This window comes from Geotrypetes seraphini, chromosome 10 (assembly GCF_902459505.1).
Source record: "Geotrypetes seraphini chromosome 10, aGeoSer1.1, whole genome shotgun sequence".
Taxonomy (NCBI): domain Eukaryota; kingdom Metazoa; phylum Chordata; class Amphibia; order Gymnophiona; family Dermophiidae; genus Geotrypetes; species Geotrypetes seraphini.
The window spans coordinates 39771437-39796530 of NC_047093.1; the positions used below are offsets into that span (position 1 = coordinate 39771437).

The 25094-nt window shown below is 42.7% G+C and overlaps 1 protein-coding gene across 6 annotated transcripts in view; it reads right to left on the reverse strand.

Annotated features, from left to right (window-relative positions):
* The window catches only part of ARHGAP44 (Rho GTPase activating protein 44), a 232785-nt gene that overhangs the window by 109303 nt on the left and 98388 nt on the right, over window positions 1–25094 (reverse strand). For all 6 annotated transcript variants that reach the window (XM_033961795.1, XM_033961793.1, XM_033961798.1 and 3 more), the window contains exons 2-6: window positions 20818–20857; window positions 8488–8592; window positions 5747–5823; window positions 3152–3263; window positions 2098–2174 (exon numbers count right to left, since the gene is read on the reverse strand). In XM_033961795.1, the coding sequence (XP_033817686.1) occupies window positions 2098–2174; window positions 3152–3263; window positions 5747–5823; window positions 8488–8592; window positions 20818–20857 (411 nt within the window). The remainder of the gene's footprint in view (window positions 1–2097; window positions 2175–3151; window positions 3264–5746; window positions 5824–8487; window positions 8593–20817; window positions 20858–25094) is intronic.

Consider the following 25094-nt stretch of genomic DNA (forward strand, 5'->3'; position numbering starts at 1 on the left):
TCTAATAGTTTGAGAAAGAATTTGACAACTGTCATAGTTAGTTCATGTATTGCCTGTTAGCTGCCAATAAGTTGCCGACGTGGCCAGCGTTTCGTGGACATAACACTCGGTCCACTGCTTCAGGGCCAGAGGCAGAGACATGCAGGCATCTCATCAGGCCACTCAGCTTCTCCAAGCTCCATTAATTCCTCTCCAGGGCTGGCTCTGGGCTGAAGTCTGTTCCATAACATAGAATGCAGTTTTTCTTACACTCTCTGAGGCACTATGACAACGTTGAGATAAGTATCCAGTTGTCAAATTCTTTCTCAAACTATTAGAGAGATGTACCCATAATTTAGAAAAAGTATAAAAAAAGTTTAAAAAATTATATATATTTATTCAAAAATTACCTAAAATGTATTGAATAAACTCTCAGGTTTTTTGGCCAATGATTGGAGCAAGGAGCAGCTACGCTGAAGTTTCAGTCTGTGATAGGACTGTGCGTAGGCTCCTATTCTGAGGCCTTTTCCTGAGTAGCTAGAACTATTGGAGAATATATTTTGGATACATACTCTCTGGAAGTGGTATTTGTTATCATTTTTGTATATTGTGTCTTGAACCACTTCGGGTGAATATATCTTGGAGTTTACATGCTGATTTTCAATTACCCATAAATTTAATAAAAATAAATGATTTCAGTAATTTTCTAAGGGCCTCTTCTATCAAACTGCACTAGCAGTTTGTAGCGCGGTGAGCCGCGCTGAATGGCCTGCGCTGCTCCCGACGCTCATAGAGTTCCTATGAGCGTCGAGAGCAGCGCGGGCCATTCAGCGCGGCTCTCTGCGCTAAAAACTGCTAGCGCAGTTTGACAGAAGAGGCCCTAAATTGCAAATATGAAGAGGACAGCGTTAACAGTTTTTGAAATTTGACGTCCTAGCTAGCAGCCTGAAAAGAAATCAGCCTATGTAAAAATCTCTTATGAGTACATCCTTTTACCGGTAGAAAGGTGAAAATGGATGTAATCCGTAAAGGACGGTTTGTATTAAAAAAGCAATGTGTGCCCTTAAATATCCCAGAACTTGCCCCAAATCCAAGCTCAAAGAGTGCCTCATTTCAGGAACATGAATTATTTCCCTGCACAATCTAAGTCTGCACCTGGAGCATCAGAGGGTTAAGTGACTTGCCTATGATCTCAAAAGGATAATTCTATAAAGAATGCACCAACATTTAGGTGCCATAAATGTACACAAAATGACTAGAATACTGGTCTATATGCATAAATGCTATTCTATAAAATGATGCTTAAATGCAATGGCATAAAGTTCACTTCGAAGGTAGTTATACACATGGGTGCAATGTGAGTTGGGCCCACAATTAATACACATGGAGGGGCATTTTTGATAGGACGTTTAAGTCCGACTTTGGACATTTTGAGAAAAACATCCAAAAATCGGATGAAGAAAATGTCCATTTTAGAACCTGTAAGATAGATGTCTATCTTATTTTTTCAAAAATGGCCTGGTTAACATCTATCTTATTTTTATGAAAATAGTCCAGCTAGATGTCTAATTTTTTATGCCATTATTGAAAAAAAAAAAAAAAAAAAGTCCAAATTAAAAATATCCAAAACAAGCCGTTTTATGGCTTGCCCACCAGGCTACTCCAGATTCTTGCTTGCAGCTCTACTAGGACTTGCTATAGTATCTGCAGCTGTCATAGGGCTAGATTCACTAACCTTACGGATCCGATCGCGATCCAATCCGTGAGGTTGCCGGAATCAGTGTTATCTGCCCACCAATGCAAGGATATTCAATGCCAGTGCCCGAACTTGGCCTGGCATTGAATATGTGAGAATAAAGCCGGTGCCTCCGCTAACTGCCTCCGGTGAAATATCAGCCAGAGAGAATTTAAGCTAAACAATTTAATAGCCACCTCTATAAAGGTCTTTAAGTTCCAGGAAAAGAGGACGGGGTGCTCAGCTTCTATCCGGCTGGCAGATTTGGTAAACCCATTTCCTACCTCTTTTTAAAAACTCTGAGGAGCGCACACAGTGCAGGCCCTGAACCAACCCTGCAAAACAGCATCGCAGGGAAACATCTCCAGAGTGGAGCTATATACCTTGCCCTTGAAGAATCCATGTCCAGGACTAATTTTGCTAAATGTTTCCTTTGCTTCTGAATATTTGGGATTTCCACCTGGTGGGCCAGAGAAAAGAAAAAGAGCAGAGAAGTTGAAAACTATGGTAGTGGATGCCCTCCCCCTCCCCTTTAATCTCATTGCATGCAAAACATGAAAGAATGACACTCAGGAAAAGAATCCATACAAATCTCGTGGCATGAAAATCATTAAAAAGGAAAATATTGGGGAAAGGTTGCAAATGTGTGGACCCTGAAAAAGTAACGTCTGTTATGAAATCAATAGCAGGATTCTGACAGGTCAGGGAAACCCGCTGTTCCCAAATTTTGAAAACTGAGGTATGGGGAATAATGTTTGGTTTGACAAATCTGATTTGTGGTCAGGGCAGGATTAACCAATAGGCCAAGTAGGCACACGTGCCTAGGGCCCAAAATGGCCAGGGGGGCCCGATGAAGGAGGGCATCAACATTGTTTTTTCCAAACGGCGATGGGCCCCTCCAGCCTCGATCGGCAACTCGGGCCCCCCCCCCCCCTATCGACAGAAAATAAGACAAGCAAACAACGCGGGTAAGAAATGCAATGGGAACTGTAATTGTGCAAGCGGTGCTGCTTACCCAAAGCTTCCCTCTGACACAGCTTCCTGTTTCCGTCTGGGCGCATGGTGGGGTGGGGTGGGGCGGAGTGTACTTGTGTGCCTAGGGGCCCTCGACGAATTAATCCTGCCCTGTTTCTAGTGGTGGATACACATTTTCGAACCTGAGCTTCCTCTACCCAAGAGCCTGGACTCAACCCTTTTCAACCAAAATTCTTATTCTGTCATTATACTGCATGTAATATGCAGATTCAAATTGCAATAACCAAGTATCTACACTTATAGAATAATTGGAAAAAAAATTCTTCAGAATCAACCAAGACATTTATCTGTTTGATTCATGATAATCTAGAAATTTGCCACACAATCTGAAAGATAGAAAAAAGAGAGAAGAGCTAGCCCAAAGGGCACTCCTTTCTAAACCCAAAGACCAAGATCTCTTACCTCAGCGAGTACAAATAAAGGTTCTATGACATCTCTTTCTACTTCCAGTTCAAAGAAAATTAGTTCCTGAGCCAGTTTATCTTCTGCCTCCCCACACAGCTTCAGCATCTTCCTACAATGAGATAAAAGAAAAAGCTCATGTGAATGTTTGCGACTGTCCAGAAGTATCAGCACTTGCCCTAGCACAGACATGGGCAACTCCGGTCCTCGAGGGCCGGAATCCAATCGGGTTTTCAGGATTTCCCCAATGAATATGCATTGAAAGCAGTGCATGCAAATAGATCTCAGGCATATTCATTGGGGAAATCCTGAAAACCCGATTGGATTCTGGCCCTCGACGACCGGAGTTGCCCATGTCTGCCCTAGCACATGGGGTGGCCAAACAATACTTCCCAAGTTCATGTTATGCAGCATATGTGGAACAGAAAGAAAAAAACAGCCCTGATTTCAAGGCGGGAAGCCTTCAATTCTACCTAGGATACTGAGGCCTGAGGAAAGCTGTTTGACATTGGGTTTTCCAAACCCAAAGGCTACCTAATATCGTGCTAGTTGCCTTTACCTGTTTACTGATTTATAGGCCAATTTTCAAAGATTTTAGATGCCTAGCTTTAGGAGTTAAGGTCTTAAATTGGCCCTTTGAAAACTTACTAGGACTGAGTTCCTAAATTTAGATGCCTAAAAAGTGAATGGTTATGGATGTAGAGATCAAAAAGAGAAAAAAGATTAGGAAATTAGCACTGATTTTTTTAGTGTAAGGAGCTATCAAAACGAGTAGCAGAAGTAAATTTAGGTGAATTTTCAGAAGAAAATGTGGACTCCTGAGTTTGTCTGAAAATAGATGTTTGATATAACCTTCAATCCATAACCTTACTCCCAGTGCTTAGCATCTTGGCCAGCAGATTAACCATCCCAACTGTACCCCCATCCTGGCGTCCTGTTTGTCTGTCTTTTCTGTTTAGATTGTAAGGTCTTTTGAGCAGGGACTGTCTCATTCATGACTCTGTACAGCACTGCATACGTCTGATAGCACTCTAGAAATAATTAATAGTAATTTTTGTTTTATTTTTTTTATGCAGTAGTTATCCTGACTTGAGCAATAAAACAATCAAGGCTTTGATACCGTTTGGATCTTCCTATCTTTGTGAACGTGGATTTTCAGCTCTGACAGAAATTAAACTGAAAAAAAAGAGAGCAATTGCAGATGGTGGATGAAGAAATGTGTGTTTGCTTGTCCACTATCAAGCTGCGTTATGAGTTAATTTGCACTCAAAAACAAATACATCTATCAAATTGATTAGCAATTCTATTTTATCTAGTTTAGCTTCACTGTTATGATTATCCATATATAGCTTAAATAGCTTTAAATAAATAACACTCAAATTAAAAATGTTTTTTGATTTTTTCAATTTTATAATTTCAATTATAATGTGCCATGTAAAACATTTGCTCCGTTTAATGTGCAGGAGCTAAAAAAGTTTGAGACACTGGCTTAGTTGCTATGGATGGTCAGACGTGATAGGCTGTATGATATTTATCTACATTTCTCTGTTTCTAGAACTCCATATATTTTTAGGGCAGCTTTATAGAGCCCAAATTCATCTGTTGGAGAACACCGGATTCCCAGAGCCAGTCATTCAGTCTAGAGCAGCTGGCAAGACTAATCTGCCCAATTTCATTCCCACTAAAATGCCATAAAATTTGGGTGATCTCTGGCTTCATTTCTGTGCAGCTAAGGATCTTCTGTGCTTAAGCCAGGTATGACGGGGTATATATTCTGTCACAAAAATACAATAGATCTGCAGCCCTCAAGGAAAGACAATATGCTAAGACCAGATGGGTTTGAGTGGGACCCATAAGGCAAAGCAAAGAGAATCCTAATTTCCATAAGATGTAAAACAAGGGAAAAAGATGTGACTGGAGAACAGAAAAGAAACTTATACAGACTCAAGCCTTAGCCCAGTAAAGGAAGAGGTCTTTGAATGTATCCTGGTCAGGAGAGGTTCCACCAGAGTAATCTCACCCTAAGTCACTTGGAAACCCTTTCACAAGACTTCTGGACTAAAGAAGAACATAAGAGGAGTTCTTGGCAAGAAGGCCCTTAGGGGGATGCATGCTGGCATCTGCCTAACCCACAGGTGTCAAAGTCGGTCCTCGAGGGCCAGAATCCAGTCGGGTTTTCAGGATTTCCCCAATGAATCTGCATGAGATCTATTTGCATGCACTGCTTTCAATGCATATTCATTGGGGAAATCCAGAAAACCTGACTGGATTCCGGCCCTCGAGGAGGGACTTTGACCCCCCTGGCCTAACCCCTAGTAAGCCCAAACCTTACCACTGAATGTACAATAAGAACTTTTTTGCGAAGGAGAAACAGAGCAAAACTACTGCCCAGATGTGGAACTGATCTTGCAACAGTATGCCAGGGTTTTTTTTACCAACTTACAGCTTGTAGGATGAAAGGAATGGGCTTGAAAGCAGAAAATCCTTTTACTTCTAATCCTGTACTCACAGAGCTTCCGCTACAAGCAGAGGCAGAATCAGAGTCAAGCTTGTTGCCTCTGTGTTAGGATCTCAGCGCATAGTAGAACAGCTTACCCCAGCAGCGACTCATCTCCTAGGATCGCAGATCCATCCATTAAACACTGTGCTAGCGTGGTCAGAGGTAACTTTTTCTGAAAAAAAAAAAAAAAAAGAATAAAATCATTCATGGGGGAGGGGTGTTGATTGAGCCTTAAATTCCGCTGTTGTAATGTGATTTCTATATTCACTGCACTAAACAAGGAGCAGGATGGGTTTGACTCCACAACCTCAGGGTGCTGAGGCGGTAGCTTTAACCACTGCGCCACACACTCCCCACCAACAGAAGTTACCTGTTTTCCTTCTCTCATGTTTATCATTTAACAGCAAAAGTCCAAACAGAATAGATTTACTGGAGTCACAATCAGGGCTGTGGAGTCGGTAGATAAATGTTCCGACTCCGACTCCCCGACTCCGGTAAACAAACGACCCCGCGCGTGAACCAAGATCTTCATCCGCGTAAAAAGATGTTGTGCGTATGGTGGGATGAATTTTTCGAGTCTACACCAGGTGATTTCTACCAACGAGGTATTGAAAACCTTGTTGAACGTTGGAAATAAGTTGTAAACAACAACAAGGGAGAATACATTTATAAGTATTGGTGCTCCGAATTGTGCGTTGTGTGCCATATAATGAAGCACGTGTTCGTTTTGCGGTTACGTGAGGCACTGCTTGCGTTGGTCTTTATTCTTACAGTAGAGAAGTCATTAATTATAACTTTTTGTGATTTGGGACATTTAAACTTGCTTTTTTAAAATTCCAAACTAAATTTAGTCAGAGTTGGAGTCGGTGCATTGTTTGGCAACTCCGACTCCGACTCCAGATACCCAAAATTTCCTCCGACTCCTCGACTCCGACTCCACAGCACTGGTCACAATAATACATACCTGATTTTTTTTTTTTTTGCTACTACGTTAGCAACTTTGTTCTCTGTCTCACAGGCCCAGATTCTAAAAACGGCACCCGATGTTAGGCTAGGGTTACCAGAGTTTGAATCTGGAAAAAAAAGGGGACACGTGGACCCGCCTCGTTCCGCTCCCCAACCCCACGCAAATCTCGTCTCTTCGAGCCGCGTCTCAACAGCTCTTCAAAACACGGACTAAGTGCTGGATTTTGAAAAGAAGTCCGGACAATCCTCTAAAAATAGAACATGTCCGAGTAAACCGGACATCTGGTAACCCTATGTTAGGCACCTAGATCGGTATACCTAGCCAATCTAGGTGCCTAACTTAAAATTTTTTTTTTTTTTAATTTTCATCATTAATTGAAAGCACCTTTAAAACCAATTAAAAAATAATTAGCTGGTAGACGCCTAACTCAGTAGGCACCTATCACTTTGAGGTAAGCATCTACTGCAAGGCGCCTACCAGCAAGTAGCCATGGCTAGAGGTGGATTTTGGGTGTGATTTGACTTAGACGCTGGTAGCTACCTAACTTAGTTAGGCACACTCATTTAGGCCAAGAAAACCCTGGGCACCCAAGTTTTCAACGCCTACCAGCGCCTAAGAGTGCTTAGGCACTGCTGGGCACGATTCTATCAACAGCGCCTAGAACGTAATTGACAATTCAGCTCAACAGCACCTAGCAGTTAAGCGTCATTTACAGGCAGTTAAGCGTCATTTACAGAATCAGGGCCAAAGTGCTCCTACAGAAAATGCAATCTGCCTATACTTTTTAGGATTTTGTAATATGTACCAGCTTGTTCGGGTGTTCTTATTATCCTTGATGCAGTTATCCTGGTGAAACATGGCCTATGTTGGATACTGCATTATTTTAAAGTAGGAATCATGGTTTTCAGTTTAATAGGGAAAAGGCTAAGGCCCAGATTCACTAAGGCCACGGATCGGATCGGATCCGTGGCTGGGGAGGGCTGATTCATGAATCGCCCTCATGCAAATGAGGATGATCGGAATCACGCCCCCAACCGCCTGCTCGGATCACTCTACAGTGATCCCGATGCATGCACAGACCATCTGTGGATGGTCTATGCATGCGCTGGCCCTCCGTGCCCAGCAGAACAGGAAACTACTTTTTTTTCTTTTTTTTTTCTTCGCAAGCCCGTCATTTTAACCCGCTTTAAACCCGTGGGTTAAAACCATGGGACTGCACTGCGGGGAAGGGCAGGAGAGTCGGGTCAGAAAGCAGGAGACTGGGGCAGAAAGCAGATCGGGGCTGAGAGCAGGAGATCAGGACTGAAAGCAGGAGATCGTGGCAGAGAGCAGATCGGGGCTGAGGGCAGATCAGGGCTGAGAACAGGAGATCGGGGCAGAAAGCAGGAGATTGGGGCAGAGAGCAGAGAAGCAGGGCAGAGAGCAAGGCGGCAGAAGGCAGACGGAAGAGACCTGAGCAACTGGTCCTCAGCAGTCGCTTATTTTTGAGATCGATCAACCCAGTCGGTGTCCCTCATTTTTTTTAGTGAATCGCTGCCTGCCTACATTTGAATGCCGTTTCCCCCCCCCCCCATTTGCATGCGCGGATCGGAGGTGATCAGGACAGAGGTTAGTGAATCGGGGCGGAGGGAGATCGGGTCACAAAGAGGTCGCTAAGTGGTCGGAACTTGATCGGTGGGCTTAGTGAATCTAGCCCTAAATTGTTATGGTTAAGTCATCAAGCACAGTATGTGGAAAAGTAACACAGGACTTGGTACTCTCCCAACGGATCATCTACAGGACATGGCCACGTTTTCTGGCCTAAGCAAGTTCAAAGCTTCTCTTCTGTTCTCACAGCCTGCAGAAGAAAACATGGAATTGGGAACTTACGGATCGCTTGTCCGAGTCCACGCCTTGATGCCCCTGCAGGCATGCTGTCAGCTTCTTGTGAGTGCTATGGGTAACTTGCTTCACCAGTTCCAAACGCTTCTCCACCTGAAGGAATCAGATTTCAAAACTTAATTTTCCATGCACAGATGCCTCTAGTAATTTCTATTTTAACACCATTATCTTCTCGTTCACTCCTTAAGGTCCCATACCTGTTTTCGGACCCCCCACCCAATGCATATTTGTATCTCATTGTGCATTGCTCACTGGTACGAATAAATTAAAAAATGACCTTGAGATGGTCAAGAGTCTCCTGTGCTCCTTGTTCTTCAAGCCCTGGGCTACCAAAGCTATTTCAAAAATGCCAGTAGTTGTTCTAACTAAAGCATAAGAAACATTATAATGCTTAGTGCAGGCAGGCATATTTGTATTCCCCATCCTTCCCCTTTCTCCCAATCTCTACTCCTTTACTGCTCCATTCCCCCTATCTAGAAGGTTCAAGGAAAGCAGTGTGTTTCCTTGCTTTGCTTTTAACATGCAGTTGGACCCATTCACGCTTTAATCTTTTTTTCTGTTCCCTGTTAAGCTTTGCACTGAGTAGCAGCCCTCTCCCCACCCCCTCCTAATAGTTTAGTTTATTCATTTTTATTGTCACAACAAATACATACGCAATATTAAAAACACTAATACATGCACAGCAGACTAAACACACATAAAAAGACGTATCAGCGGCCAGCGCTCAAATATACCACAGAGGGCTCAAATTCCCATACTTCATCTTACAAAATAAGGACCACTTCAATAATCTCTTAAAATGATGCAGATAAATGATGGGAGGGAGGTATGAGGGGAAGGACCATGAATTTATTCAGGTACTCAAGCTTTATTCCCTGTCTGTCCTGCTGGGTTCACAATCTATCTAATGTACCTTGGGGCAATGGGTAAACTTGACCAGGATCACAAGGAGCAGCACTGGAGTGAACCCACAACCTCAGGGTGCCGAGGCTGTAGCTTTAACCACTGCACCACTCTAGAAATCAAAATGTAGTAAAAGTGAGCCAAGAATAGGAGGGCAATCAAGCCATTGTGACATCACTGATGAGGTTGGCTCTTAGGCACTGGTGGAATGAGGCATTATGATGTCACAATACCAGCTCTGGTTATCAGAGGCTGAAGCTTTTCAAACTATTTACTTATTCAATTTTCTATACCATTCTCCCAGGGGAGCTCAGAACAGTTTACATTAATTTATTCAGGTACTCAAGCATTTTTCCCTGTCTGTTCTGGTGGGTTCACAATCTATCTAATGTACCTGGGGCAACGGGAGGATCAGGTGGCCTGCCCCGGGTCACAAGGAGCAGTATAGGTTTGAACCCACAACCTCAGGGTGCTGAGGCTATAGCTTTAACTACTGTGCCACACTCTCCCGCCCACATTCTTTCTTGCTTCATCTGATTAGAGTTTAGCACTATATGCTAACAGCTGACTTTAGCCTAGAGAATTCAACAGAGATCGAGAATAGTGAGTAATCTGGGCATTTTCTGTGCACTGCAAGATTTCTCTATCTTCGCTGCACTTCCATTTTATCTATTTTACTATTACTACTACTGGTCTCCAGGTCTTCCTTGCCTGGCCTCCATAAAATGCAGATTTCAGACTTGAGGGTGCTATCAAACATGTGGAGGATAAGTCCATAGGCAGAAGAATAAGGTGGATCACAGAGACCGTGACCCTATTATTTTTTTGCCCCTCATAGCATCAGCGACCAGGGAAATGGAGGGCAGGGATAGAGCTTGGTATGTTTGGCCCTTCTGAGCAAAAAGATGTCCCGCCGTCCCTGGATCATTCTATAGCTGTGCATCAACATTTACATACCACTTGGAATGTAAATGTACAGCATATCAGCGCTTTTGCTGGTAAAGTGCTATTCTGAAGGGTGCACATAAGTGGCACGGTGCACATATTCAAGAGTGGGTGTTCATATGGTTGGAGCATAGGCAAGACATGGGCACACCTCCCACTAATGCCATCCACTTTTTATGCTCTTAAATATAAGAGTTTAGTGAAATTTTGAGTAAAATATCTAAGCACTCAACCCTAATATATTTTCAATACGCCCAATTTATGAGCATAACTCTCAAAATTAGGGGCATAAATGATTTGAATATCTGGCCCTCTTTGTCTCTTATAAAATGGACCAGATGATGGTAATCACAATGGTTGATTTGAGAGTCATATGATTGACTATTGATGGTCTCAGATAGAATATAACTGTGGTTTGCACTTAATAAGAATAAAATATTGGTTTTGCCTTTACAAACAGATACGCAGGCCCTTGCCATATTTAGGTAGCCACTGCTACCCCAGGTCTATGACTGGTGTAATGGTGGGTGCCTAGATTTCCAGCGTGCTGTTGACCCTGTTATGCTAATGGAATCCAGGAGACTCAGATGCAGTAACGGAACAGGCTCTCGGTACGTGGCACTGGGACACTTAACAAGGAGCATCCACTTATAGAATTGCTTCCAAAGTGTTTACTGCCAATCCTAGCTGTGAGCGTAATCTGCAATAGTAAAAAGCCTCAATTTCCCAGTCCTTTCCACTGTGTGAGGCATGATTATATTTATCCTACACAGCTCGTTCCCTAAACATGCAGAATATCTGTAACACTCCCAAAAGTCCCCCTGTGCTACTAATTCATTTTCCATACTGCCTCAGTCCCGGGTCTCTGCAAAAGCAATTTCAGATTATGTCAGGATGATTTAACTCGGTGAGATGAAATGCTGTCCACCGAGCCAATACTTTGCATGTAACATTGTAATATTCCCTAGGATCAGTCCTCTCAAACTGAAGGCAAGTTGACCAGACTGGCTATAAGCTTTTCTGGACTGCACAGAATATAAAGACAAAAAGACAGAAGCTGCGTTTAGACATTCTCCCCCCCCCCCCCAATTCTAAAAACGGCACCTGAATAATTGAGCACTCAGTTATAAAATAGGGTCTGCGATGCGCATAACATATCGTAATTAGCACTGCATTGGCACTTAGTTGGAGACGAGTACCAATAACTGGCATTAATAAGAACTCTTTGGCGCTAATTTTCAGTTCCACTTGCAACTGATTTACGGCCCCTAGGCTGTAAACTGAGGCCCTGATTCTATAAAAGGCATCTAATTTTAGGCACCTAGATCGGTACACCTAGCCAATCTAGGCACCTAACTTACCCCCACCCTTTAAAAACCATGCAAGGAGTTTTTAGCGTCGGCCGGTGTGCTGAATGCTCTGTGCTGTTCCACCGAAGGGGGGGGGGGGTTAATTGGCTTAATCAGCACTAATAATTGAAAGAGCAATTTTAAAAAATTTAAAAACAATTACAAAATTAATTTGCTGGTAGGTGTCTACACCAAGGCACCTACTGGCATGTAGGCATGCTTAGGGGCAGATTTGGGACACAGTTTGGAGATGGATTGACTTGGGTGCCAGTAGGTGCCTACCTTAGGTGCAATCATTTAAGTCAAGAAAGTTCTGGCCTAAATGGCAGTGCGCCTAAGGATTCAACCTAAGAATGCTTATGTGCCGCTAGACATGATTCTATAAATAGCGCCTAGCAGCTGATTGGCAACCATTTCCACACAACGCCTAAGATTTAGACACTATTTATAGAATCTGGGCCTGAGCTCCTACATTTCCTTGTGTGCAGTCACAAAGGGGGCGCTAGCGTGGGACTAACCTTGCACGTGCTTTATAGAATACTTGCTTTTTTACACACACAACTGCCGCATGTATGTTGCGCCTAATTCACGAAATTGCCCTTCACAGGGTTAATTCTAGAAGGAACCATCTAGTTTTAGGCTGAAGGAACGCATGAAAATGACTGTTTTCTAGCCAAGCAGTATACTGGAAGCAATGGCGTGTACTTTTCACGTGGGCATTCAGATGATGCAATTCATTGATTAGTGGAAATCCATCACTATCTTAAACCTTGAAAATGAAGTGACCCCCACCTCAGACCCTCTCATTATCATCTCTTTCTTATTTTTCCCTTCAGGACCCATAACCACAATTAGCATCATCTGTTCTCATACAACCTTCATATATAAAGAGTGGATTTATGAAAAACTAGCTGATGGCCCGGCGTTGCACGGGTATTTAATTATAGCAATAACACTGTAAATGGATTCAAATAAAGATACTTTATAGTGGTGAATGAAAATATTTTTTTACAGCTTTATAAAAAGTACAATATTCAAATTATAATGTGAAATATTTGACAAAATGAATACAATACAACTAACACAAAACTTGATTATAAACAACATTTTTAGTTTCACCTCCAGGAGCAAGAATATATACATTATTGGGTGAACCCACCCTTCCCACGTGTGCAGGTGGGCCGCGAGACCCCCAGAACATATCACCCCAGGTAGTGAGGGATCTGCATACCAAGTTTCGTTCAAATCGGTCCCACAGCTTCTTACATTTTTTCCATTTACTTGAATGGGTGAAATCTGATTTTTTGTTTGTAGCTCCGCCCATGTGTGCAGGTGGGCCGCGAGACCCCCAGAACATATCACCCCAGGTAGTGAGGGATCTGCATACCAAGTTTCGTTCAAATCGGTCCCACAGCTTTTTACATTTTTTCCATTGACTTGAATGGGTGAAATCTGATTTTCTGTTTGTAGCTCCGCCCACGTGTGCAGGTGGGCCGCGAGACCCCCAGAACATATCACCCCAGGTAGTGAGGGATCTGCATACCAATTTACGTTCAAAGCGGTCCCACAGCTTTTTACATTTTTTCCATTGACTTGAATGGGTGAAATCTGATTTTCTGTTTGTAGCTCCACCCACGTGTGCAGGTGGGCCGCGAGACCCCCAGAACATATCACCCCCGGTAGTGAGGGATCTGCATACCAATTTTCGTTCAAATCGGTCCCACAGCTTTTTACATTTTTTCCATTGACATGAATGGGTGAAATCCGATTTTCTGTTTGTAGCTCCGCCCACGTGTGCAGGTGGGCCGTGAGACCCCCAGAACATATCACCCCAGGTAGTGAGGGATCTGCATACCAAGTTTCGTTCAAATCGGTCAAGCCGTTTTTGAATTAATGTGAGAATGGCAGCTTTTTACATTTTTTTCCATTGACATGAATGGGTGAAATCTGATTTTCTGTTTGTAGCTCCGCCCATGTGTGCAGGTGGGCCGCGAGACCCCCAGAACATATCATCCCAGGTAGTGAGGGATCTGCATACCAAGTTTCGTTCAAATCGGTCAAGCCGTTTTTGCGTGATCGCGGCACATACACACATACATACACACATACCTCCGATTTTATATATATAGATAAAAGGCTGCCAAAATTATAATATGGAATTTGTTTTAGATTAATGTACATATTCTGCTGTTTCCAGGAAAAATCCTGCACAGAGCAGAGAACAAATTCAAAGCATATGTCATAATTTAATCAAGAAAGTACAATGAAAAAATATATATCAATCATAATAATATACCAAAACAATCAATCAAACTATCTATTTATATACTGTATATCTATATACTGCACCAATTGAAATTAAGTAGTCTTCAGATGTGATGCAATTTTAGAAAATGCAAAATAACCCCAAAACTAACCCCCCTTTTACTAAACCGCGATAGTGGTTATTAGCGCAGGGAGCCGTGCTGAATGCTCCGTGCTGCTCCCGATGCTCATAGAGTTATTTGAGAGCGAATATAAATTAATTGATTTTTTCTTCACTTTTTGGCAAGCAGGCCTGGTTTTTAAAAAAAATAAGTTTCTGTATATAGTAAATACAAGAAAAGTGTACATTTTAGTATGATTTAATTGTATGTTGAATATTTGTTTGACATTAGTTATTATGAATGTTATGTAACCCACTCAGAACTGTGGCTGTAACAGACTATAAAATTTTTAAATAAATATGCTTGACAAATGATGGGGCTGGTAGGCTGTTTAGTTTAAAATCTACTTAAATACGTCATTCAGAGGATGCCGCGGCCATCTTTACTCTGATAATCTAAGTGGGGTGGATGATACCGGCAGTTGCGGTAAGAATTTTTGAAGTTTTTTTGAAAGGTTGTTAGGCGCTTGGGGTTTGTTTGTTCTTGTTTGGGTGGATGAGTTACAAGCACTGATTTAAAATGTTTGTTTTATAGGGAGAACCCTTGAAGAAGTTCTATGCGAAACATGTCGGGTCCAACCCTCTTGAACCGAGTTACTATATTAAATGAATGAATGAATCTATGAATCGATCTTAGAAAGAAAATTTGCTACCAAAGCTAAGTTTATTTATTTATTTATTTAGTTAGTGGAATATGACTATGAAATGAACTGAATATAGAGTGATCAAGCACTAAGCACTTTAAGAGAAGTTCTGAGTTATGTAGCACGAAGCACGGTGCACTTTTAAGAAATTGATTAAGTAGAATGCAACTATAATAAGGAGCCAGTGACGATAATACCACATAAAGCTCACCGCTATGAAAGTTATTTGAGGTGGTGGAGTGGTAGGGCTGAGGCTCAATAAACTGATATTTTAAAAAATTTTCAAGGTTGCTAGGAGTGTGAATTAAGGGCTCCTTTTACAAAGGCGCGGTAGCAGTTTAACGCACGTAATACCGCGCGCTAAACCGCCGGCCGTGCTAGCCGCTACCGCCTCCGCTTGAGCAGGTGGTAGTTTTTAGGCTAGCGTGGAGGTTAGCGTGTGATGAAAAGTCGTGCGCGCTTTGTAAAAGAAGCCCTAATAGTTTTTGCAAAAGAACTACAGGCTCTGAGCAGGTTTTAGATTTAAAATTTGCATCACACTTTTGATAGTATTATGACCGATGATGGTGGCATCAGTCTCTGAATGACCAGCAGTGTGCGCCAGCACGTGTATGCACTCTGCCAATGTGTGTGCCCGTCTAATTCCTACAAACATATGGGATGGAGAGGCTCTGGGACAAGACAGCTGCTCCACCTACGCCAGTCGGCGGATCCAGCAAATGGCCGCAATAGTTCTGTATGGGCTGAAGGAAGCAGGGATAAGTGGAGGAATGAGGCACTGTTAAGATGGGCATGTGGGACACCAGTGCTTCAGGCTCTGGGAAATGCTGGGACAGTTGTAAATGGTTTACAGTAATCTGCTAATATCTAAATAAAGAATCTGCAAAAAAAGAAAAAAAAAATAACAACCCTCCCTTGGAGGTTGATCAAACTAGCCTGCACACACAATTTTATTTTTTATATCTAAGTCACATACCTTAATCTGTTAATCACCAATTACTGATTTGTTCAAACAGCAGATTTTGGTAGTGGGTAGTTTGCTTGATTACTAATCATAAAGAAGAGTTATATCATCTATTTATAGAAAAACGATGTTCTCCCTGGTTCCTTGCAAACTAAGCTCTTGTATAAGTATTATGACTGTTTGTCTACAATCCCAAGTCATTCAGGAAATGTACCGTTGCCAAGATGGGAGGTGGGCCTCCAAATGAAAAAGGCATCTTCAGCTAGCAGAGGCCTAGATCCTCAAAACCTAATTTACAAATAAAGCTCTTCTTTACTTTAAAAAAAGTAAATGGGAACCAATGAGGATCTTTACCAATGTAAGGATCAGTCTTGAGGGAAGAGAAAAAGCTTTCCCAAAGGCTTTGTAATTTCACAGAGGTTAATAAGGGAGCAGTTAGGGCACCATCTGAAAAAAGCTGTGGGGTATGGGAGACAAGCTGGTTTACGAACAGAAATGGGCTGAAAATGATGCTTACTGGGTAATCACCTGTGGGTGGGTTTTGACTGTATCTCAATGACAAATTGTGACAACTGAAATTAATGAACTAAAAATGAGAGAAACCCCTTTTCCACAACTCAATCCAGTGAACTCCCCAGAGGTTAGAGTTGAGGGTCTGTATTGCAATTGTGGTGGGTTGTTTTTTTGGGTTTTTTTTTCAGATATCTGGTAAATACATTTAGGGATCAGAAACAGGAAGGCCTAGGGATTATCTTGTTGGGTAAAGGCAGCTTGTCTGAAATCCTCCAAGCTGTTCCAGAGATGCTAAAAAACCAGGTCTGTAAAACAGATAAGTTCAAAAGTGTATGGAACAGGCAATGCAGGGAGGATGGTTTTGTTTCACCTACCTGAGACCCACCCCACCCCACATACACACAGCGCACAGCCACTTCCAAAAGCTCAATGAAGCACAACAAAGTGCCACTACTCCTACTTCAGTAAGGATGTGCATTTGTTAATGCACCTTATAAAACACAGGGGTCCTTTTACTAAGCTGTATTAGGCACTAACACATGCCCAGTAATTAGCGAGGGGGGAGCAAAGGGGAAGGGCAGACTGACCCGGGTGCTGTCTTGGCAGGGGCATTGGTACCTCTCCTCCTCTCTGCCTGCCCACCTTTTCCCATCTTTACCGGTAGCAAGCAGCCTCTCCTACCTGCTGTTTGCACCAGCCTCGGCTTTCCTTCTGACATCACTTCCTGGTTGTGGGACTATGAAGTGATGTTAGAGAGAGAGAGCTGAAGCCGGCACAAGCAGCAGGTAGGAGAGGCAGCTCGCTGCTAGTGAAAATTTGAAGGGGTTCACGGGGGGGGGGGGGGGTGCTCACGGCAGGGAAGAGTGCTGGGGCACACAGTGCGATGCTTGGCTCCACTGCCTCAGGAATCTCCTTCCCTTGCTACATCATTGTGCATGCCTAACGCACCTAAATATGGAGTACCATGGGACACGCTCAGACATCCTGCGCTAACTTCAAAATGTACTTTTTTTTTGAGGGGGCATTGTCGGGGGAGGGGCAGAGAATGGGCATTCCTGCACTAACCAGTTAAAGCATCAACATTACCGCATGCTAACTGCACATGCTTAGTGCGGGGATACTGCATGTGACCTTACCGCGGTAAAGGATCACGTGGTAATTGTAAAAACTGCACAAAATATTATAAATCAGACAATTCCCACTTATAGTCGAGTGCAAAATCTATTCTGTCTACAGGAGACGGCCTCAGTAATGGAGCCTACGCGTAGTCGTATTCAATGACTGGGATATTCAGCGTAGTTGTATTAGCTGCTTTTTCTCCAATCATTGGCCTTACTCCAGTATCTTTTATTTATTCTAAACCATTAAATTCAGCCTATTTTATTTATAAAAGTTTCACTTAACTTATTCTATTTATCCCATTTTTTTGATTTTTTTTTGAACCATTTATTAAAATTCAATCTTCTATTATCTTGCAGCGTTTACTTTCTCTCTACACTCTTTCATATTTCATGAGACCACATTCTTTCATTTATCTTTCTTTATAATAATAGAAGATTGAATTTTAATAAATGGTTCAAAAAAATGGGATAAATAGAATAAGTTAAGTGAAACTTTTATAAATAAAATAGGCTGAATTTAATGGTTTAGAATAAATAAAAGATACTGGAGTAAGGCCAATGATTGGAGAAAAAGGAGCTAATACAACTATGCTGAATATCCCAGTCATTGAATACGACTACGCGTAGGCTCCATTACTGAGGCCGTCTCCTGTAGACAGAATAGATTTTGCACTCGACTATAAGTGGGAATTGTCTGATTTATAATATTTTGTGAAGTTTTCCCACTAGGGAATTTCAATTTAGTGTGTTAACTGAATTGTAAAAACTGGCCATGGACTAATGGCAACATTAGCGCATTTGAGCCATCTTTCAATATTTATAGTATATATAAAGAGAATCTCACTCTTTACACCAAAACAGTTCACTCCAGCTTAAATAGTATAATAGCGCTAGATAATATATCAGTGTTTTATAAATACTTTCTTAGTCCAGTTTCTTTACAGCAATACATCTTAGGAATTCAGATATCCACCCTTATCGATAGATACAGGTGGTGGGATTCTTCATGATTCCAAGTACTGTTTCCCAACTATTTACTTATTTCAATTATTTTATATAGATATAATAAATAATAGACTTAGCTTATTCAAAGTCCATTCCCCTTCCCAAGGAAGGGGAATGGACGCTAAAACCCTTTTTTGGTGCACCTTTGTAAAAGGACCACAGGCTGTGTGCTAAATCAATGTGATATACTTTAAAAGAAATTCCAACATGCATTAAAACATTTTATTAAGAGGAATGTGTGAAACAAATTGAAATCTGACAAATATTCAAAGCGAGTTTACCGGCTGGGAAATACTACTACTACTACTACTACCAGTAGCGTAGTAAGGGTGAGCGGTGTCTGGGGCGGTGGCCCCTCCCTTGCCTTCTTCCCCTCCCCCTTCCCTGTACCTTTTTAGCTTCTCCGGTGTGAGCAGCATGCTGCCCACGTCGGTGTCGGCTCGCCCTTTGACATCACTTCCTAGGTGAGGATCCCGGAAGTGACATCAGAGAGCGTGCCGATGCCGATGCAGGCAGCAACCTTATGCCAGGGAAAGGTATGGGGGAAGGCAAGGGGTGTGCGCGGGTGGGGTAGAGAAGAGCCTCTGCGCCCTTAGGAAGGCTGTGCCCAGGGCAGACCGCCCCTCCTCACACCCTCCTTACTATGCCACTGACTACTACTATTTAACACTTCTATAGCGCTGAAGGGTGTACATAGCGCTCTACAATTTGACATTAAATAGACAGTCCCTGCTCGGAAGAGCTTACAATCTAAGTTGGACAGACAGACATGACATAGAGGGTTGGGGATGCAGAACCCAAGATAAAAGAGTTAGGAATTGAAAGCACTCTCAAAAAGGTGAGCTTTTAACTTGGACTTGAACACTGCCAGAGAAGGAGCCCGCCATAGCGATTCAGACGGTTTGTTCCAGGCATATGGCACAGCAAGACAGAAAGGACGGAGTCTGGAGGCAGAGAAAGAGAAGGGCACAAATAGGAGGGACTTACCAGTTCAGTGGAGCTCGTGGGGTGGGGGATGAACATAGGGGGAGAGAAGTGAAGAGAGATAATGAGGGGCAGCTGAGTGAATGCATGTGTAGGACAGTAAGAGGTTTCAGGTTTATTAGGTTTTTATATACCGCCTATCAAGGTTATCGAAGTGGTTTTTACAATCAGGTACTCAAGCATTTTCCCTATCTGTCCCAGTAGGCTCACAATCTATCTAACGTACCTGGGGCTATGGAGGACTGAGTGACTTGCCCAGGGTCACTAGGAGCAGCGTGGGGTTTGAACCCACAACCCCAGGGTGCTGAGGCTGTAGTTCCAATGAAGTGACTTTAGGAGAGGGGTAATGTTGAATATAGCAGCTCTCATGGAATATGAGTCGTGCAGCCGAATTTTGGATGGATTGAAGGGGATAAAGATGGCAGAGCAGAAGACCTGAGAGTAGCGAATTGCAGTAATCTAAGCATGAGGTGATGAGGGTGTGGATAAGGGTTTTGGTACTAATGCAGTATGGTAGTATTCTACAATATGGTAGAATACTGTAGTTGCCGACGGGTTACCTCGCTTCTTGGCGGCCATCCAATCATTTTCAGCCACATTTAACCAGTTTTTTTTGTTGTTGAAAATGATTGGTTACTGCCAAAGAGCAAGCCAGCTATGTTGGGAGCATTCCAGAGGCGTTTCAGGGGCGGAGTCCAGTTAGCTCCCGATATTCAGACCTAACCATCTAGTGTTACCATATAAACAGGACCACATAAATAGCTCCGCATATCAAGTTACCGCACATGCACTAGCCAGCTTAAAAAATCAAAACCCAAAACCCCCCAGATATTCAATGCCAGTGACTGAATGTGGCCTAGCATCAAATATCCACGTTCAACGCTGGTGACAGACAATAATAGCATTGCCCACTGCTGGCTGACTATTGAGTGAGGGGGGTGGGGGAAGAATTCCACATATGATATGAAAACCAACCACTTTCCATACAAGGATGAACAGACAGACAAACTGACAGGTAGACAGAATCTCAATAACTATTAATGAACCTATTACTCACATACTTAAATATAAGAGTTCTATATTTTAATTTTAAAAAGAAATTTTTGTTATAGAAAGATTTATCAGGGTAGTGCATTCCAATAAGACTTCACAAAATCACCGTTATGCGCCAAAATATCCCTCAAATCACGAAGTCAAATTTGACAATTCTATTCATATTACTAAGAGCGTGACATAGCATCAACCTTTCTTCCCCAATACATTTATTTATTTATTTAAAATCAGGTATATCCTGCCAACCCAACCAAATATACTGTACATCCTGAAGTGTCCATACTGGAAGTTTTTATTGAGAAAACTTTACCCCAATGTAAGGAACACCTATGCGGTCAATGCACTCTAGGATTTCCCCCCCCCATCTGCGCAATACAAGACTCTCGGAATAATGATGAGAATACTGGTTTACCTGCAAAAGATCTTCACTTAGGACCTCAGTTTTTTCAGCCCTATAAAAATGAGAAAGAAATCACAAATTAAATAAAGAATTTGAACAGGAGGCTAAACTACAGATATTATCATATATGTATCATATCAAGAAATAGAACTAAAGCAGCTATCGTTAGCTATTTACTGATCAAATGATTACTTCTGCAGGTATTTGTAATCTGGATTGGCCACTGTTGGAAGCAGGATACTGGGCTAGATGGACCATCGGCCTTATCCAATATGGCTATTCTTAAGTTCTACTAATAAGAGTACACTTCTCCCTCAATATTCATAGTAACATAGTAACATAGTAGATGACGGCAGATAAAGACTCGAATGGTCCATCCAGTTACCCAACCTGATTCAATTTAAATTTTTTTATTTTTTCTTCTTAGCTTTACCCAGTACCGTGCTTGGGTTCCAACTGCCAAAATTTCTGTTAAGACTTACTCCAGCCCATCTACACCCTCCCATTGAAGCCCTCCCCAGCCCATCCTCCACCAAACGGCCATATACAGACACAGACCGTGCAAGTCTGCCCAGTACTGGCCTTAGTTCAATATTTAATCTTATTTTCTGATTCTAGATCCTTTGTGTTCATCCCACGCTTCTTTGAACTCAGTCACAGTTTTACTCTCCACCACCTCTCTCGGGAGTGCATTCCAGGCATCCACCACCCTCTCCGTAAAGTAGAATTTCCTAACATTGCCTTTGAATCTACCACCCCTCAACCTCAAATTATGTCCTCTGGTTTTACCATTTTCCTTTCTCTGGAAAAGATTTTGTTCTATTTTAATACCCTTCAAGTATTTGAACGTCTGAATCATATCTCCCCTGTCTCTCCTTTCCTCTAGGGTATACATATTCAGGGCTTCCAGTCTCTCCTCATACATCTTCTGGCGCAAGCCTCCTATCATTTTCGTCGCCCTCCTCTGGACCGCCTCAAGTCTTCTTACGTCCTTCGCCAGATACGGAGGATATTCGCAGGAGTTAGGGGCAGAGCTGGCCTGCGAATATTAAAAAACCGCGAATAATATTCGGGCCAGTTCTGACCCCCCCCCCCCCTGCCTTCCCCAGGAATCCCGTACCTTACCTTAAGCCCTCTGAGACTCCCCGGAACCGTACCTGGTGGTCCAGCGGGTTTTCGGGGCAGGAGCGATCTTCCTACGCTCCTGCCCCGTGCAGATCACTCATAGGAAATGGCTGCCGTGAGCTCCCGTCGTAGTCAGTGATCTGCACGGGGGCAGGAGCATAGGAAGATAGTTCCTGCCCCGAAAGCCCACTAGACCACCAGTTAAGGTTCCGGGGAGTTTCATAGGGCTTAAAAATAGCCCCCCAAATTAAAAACAATTAAAAAAAAATAAATCGCAAATAACCGAATCCGCAGATACTGAAACTGCGGATTCGGAGGGGGAAGTGTATACTGCAGAACTGTTTTTGTGAGTTGTTTGCACACGTTGTAGTGGGTGCATTCACTTCCCTTTCGGGGTCCAGTAACTTCCCCCTGTCCCCATCTGTCTCACAGGTCATGTAGTAGTAGCATGTTTTGAATGGCCGCTGTGCTTTTGAGGTTACAGAAGCTGGTGGTCCCTATCCACTGACTCGATAAATATTTTCTTAGGAAAAAAGTCTTTCAGAGAGACAGAGAGGGTTGTTCAATGTGCCTATTGTATTAATTTTGTAATGTTATGTTATGTGGTTTTACTCTTTTTTAATTTATAAAGCTGCTTTGACCTTCTGAATTAAGCGGGATATCAAATGTACAATAAACACAAATATTCTTCACTGATGACATTTCGCTATTTCGAGAAATTCACCTTGCGCAGAGTTTGACCTAACACCTGGAAAGCACTCTGTGGTATTATATTAAGGGCACACCCATTATTTATTGTCTGAAGAGGGTGTGTCAGCAGCGGAGAATGGGCATGGGTGTGCTATTTATCTGGTGCATTTTGATTACTGTACGCGAACTGGTCCTACGCTCTCAGTGGACTAGGTCCTTAAGGTTTTTATGTGGATCATTTTACTTTTATGTGGATTGTTTACGTTGCCTTTTGGAACTTTTAAATGTTCAATAAAGTCCATTTCAGGAACATCGTCACTCCACAGTGTCTTTTGGTTTCTACAAGTATGCAGGCCAGAGGGGGGCGCTCCTACCTTGGAGGGGATGTGTGTATGTGGGGGTGCTTCTACTTTGGGAGGGGGCACAGTCCCCCAAGATGTCAGCTAAGTGGGGGGATGTGGGTTGGGCGCTCCACCTTGTGAAGGGGCAGGGGAGCATACACACAAAACATCAGGTACATGGGGGAATGCAAGGGGGAGGTACTTCTACTATTGGTGATAGGTTGGAAGATTCATCGTGGCCGATTCAGCAATGAAACAACCTGGAGCCCATTGGATATGTTTGTTAAAGACTTGCGGTATATGATGGTTTCTTTTATTTTATTCAGATTATTTATTGCATTATTCATATTCTTTACACACATCCAGGAGGGGTAAGGGGGGTTGGGTAGGAGGAAGTTTGGGTTGTTTTAAGAATTTGATGTAGTATAAAGTGCTGTTTGTTCGATGTTATTATGATATTTTCTTGCACTTTGTATAAGTTTTAAATAAAATCAATAAAAATTATAAATCAGAAACAACCTAGACCCCCCTGTGCCCCACCAAGCATGGTTAAACTTTCAACAAGTCACTTACAGTCCTTTTTATCAAGCTGTGCTAGAGTTTTTTTTAAGCATAGGCCGGTGCGGTAAATACTCATAGAATTCCTATGCGCGCTGGAGCACTTACCTCGCTGGCCTTCGCTAAAAACATCTAGCGCAGCTTGATAAAAGAGGGGGTTAACTTTCCCATATTCTAGTTTAGATTACAAGGTTTCGGGACAAAGGATATGCAAAGCAAAGAACTACTTCCTGCGTATCTAGGTGAATGCTCTAGAAAAGAGGTTCCAAAGTCCAAACTGATCCTTGAGGGCCGCAAACCTGTTAGTTTTTCAGGATAGCCCAAACTCATAAACACGAGGTAGCATGCATTCAAATTATCTCATGAATATTTATTAAAACATGACTCAGTGAAGCTTAATATATTATTCTCAACTAATGTTTAAGCCCGTTACATTAATGGGTGCTAGAATAGATGTGTCTGTCTGTCTTTCTTTCTGTCTCCCTCTGTCGCTCTCTGTGTATGTCCGTCTTACATAGTAACATAGTAGATGATGGCAGATAAAGACCCGAAGGGTCCATCCAGTCTGCCCAACCTGATTCAATTAAAAAAAAAATTTTATTTTATTTTATTTTTTTAAAATTTTTCTTCTTAGCTATTTCTGGGCAAGAATCCAAAGCTTTACCCGGTACTGTGCTTGGGTTCCAACTGCCAAAATCTCTGTTAAGACTTACTCCAGCCCATCTACACCCTCCCAGCCATTGAAGCCCTCCCCAGCCCATCCTCCACCAAACGGCCATACACAGACACAGACCGTGCAAGTCTGCCCAGTAACTGGCCTAGTTCAATATTTAATATTATTTTCTGATTCTAAATCTTCTGTGTTCATCCCACGCTTCTTTGAACTCAGTCACAGTTTTACTCTCCACCACCTCTCTCGGGAGCGCATTCCAGGCATCCACTACCCTCTCCGTAAAGTAGAATTTCCTAACATTGCCCCTGAATCTACCACCCCTCAACCTCAAATTATGTCCTCTGGTTTTACCATTTTCCTTTCTCTGGAAGAGATTTTGTTCTACGTTAATACCCTTCAAGTCTTTCTGTCTCTCTCTCTCCTTGGCTGCTGTCTGTCTGTCTTTCTCTCTCTCCTTGGCCGCTGTCTGTGTGTCTGTCTGTCTTTCTGTCGCTCTGTGTGTGTGTCTGTCTTTCTGTCTCTCTCTCTCCTTGGCTGCTGTCTGTGTGTCTTCTGTCTCTTTCTGTCTCTCTCGTTGGCCGCTGTCTGTCTTTCTGTCTTTCTCTCTCCCCTTGGCCGCTGTCTGTGTGTCTGTCTGTCTTTCTGTCTCCCTCTGTCGCTCTCTGTGTGTGTCTGCCTTTCTGTCTCTCTCTCTCTCTCCTTGGCTGCTGTCTGTCTGTCTGTCTGTCTCTCTCTCTCTCCCCTTGGCCGCTGTCTGTCTGTCTTTCTCTCTCGCCCTCTCTGTGTCTGTCTGTCTTTCTGTCTCTCTCTCTCTTGGCTGCTGTCTGTGTGTCTTTCTGTCTCTCTCGTTAGCCGCTGTCTGTCTTTCTGTCTCTTTCTCTCTCTCTGTCCTTGGCCGCTGT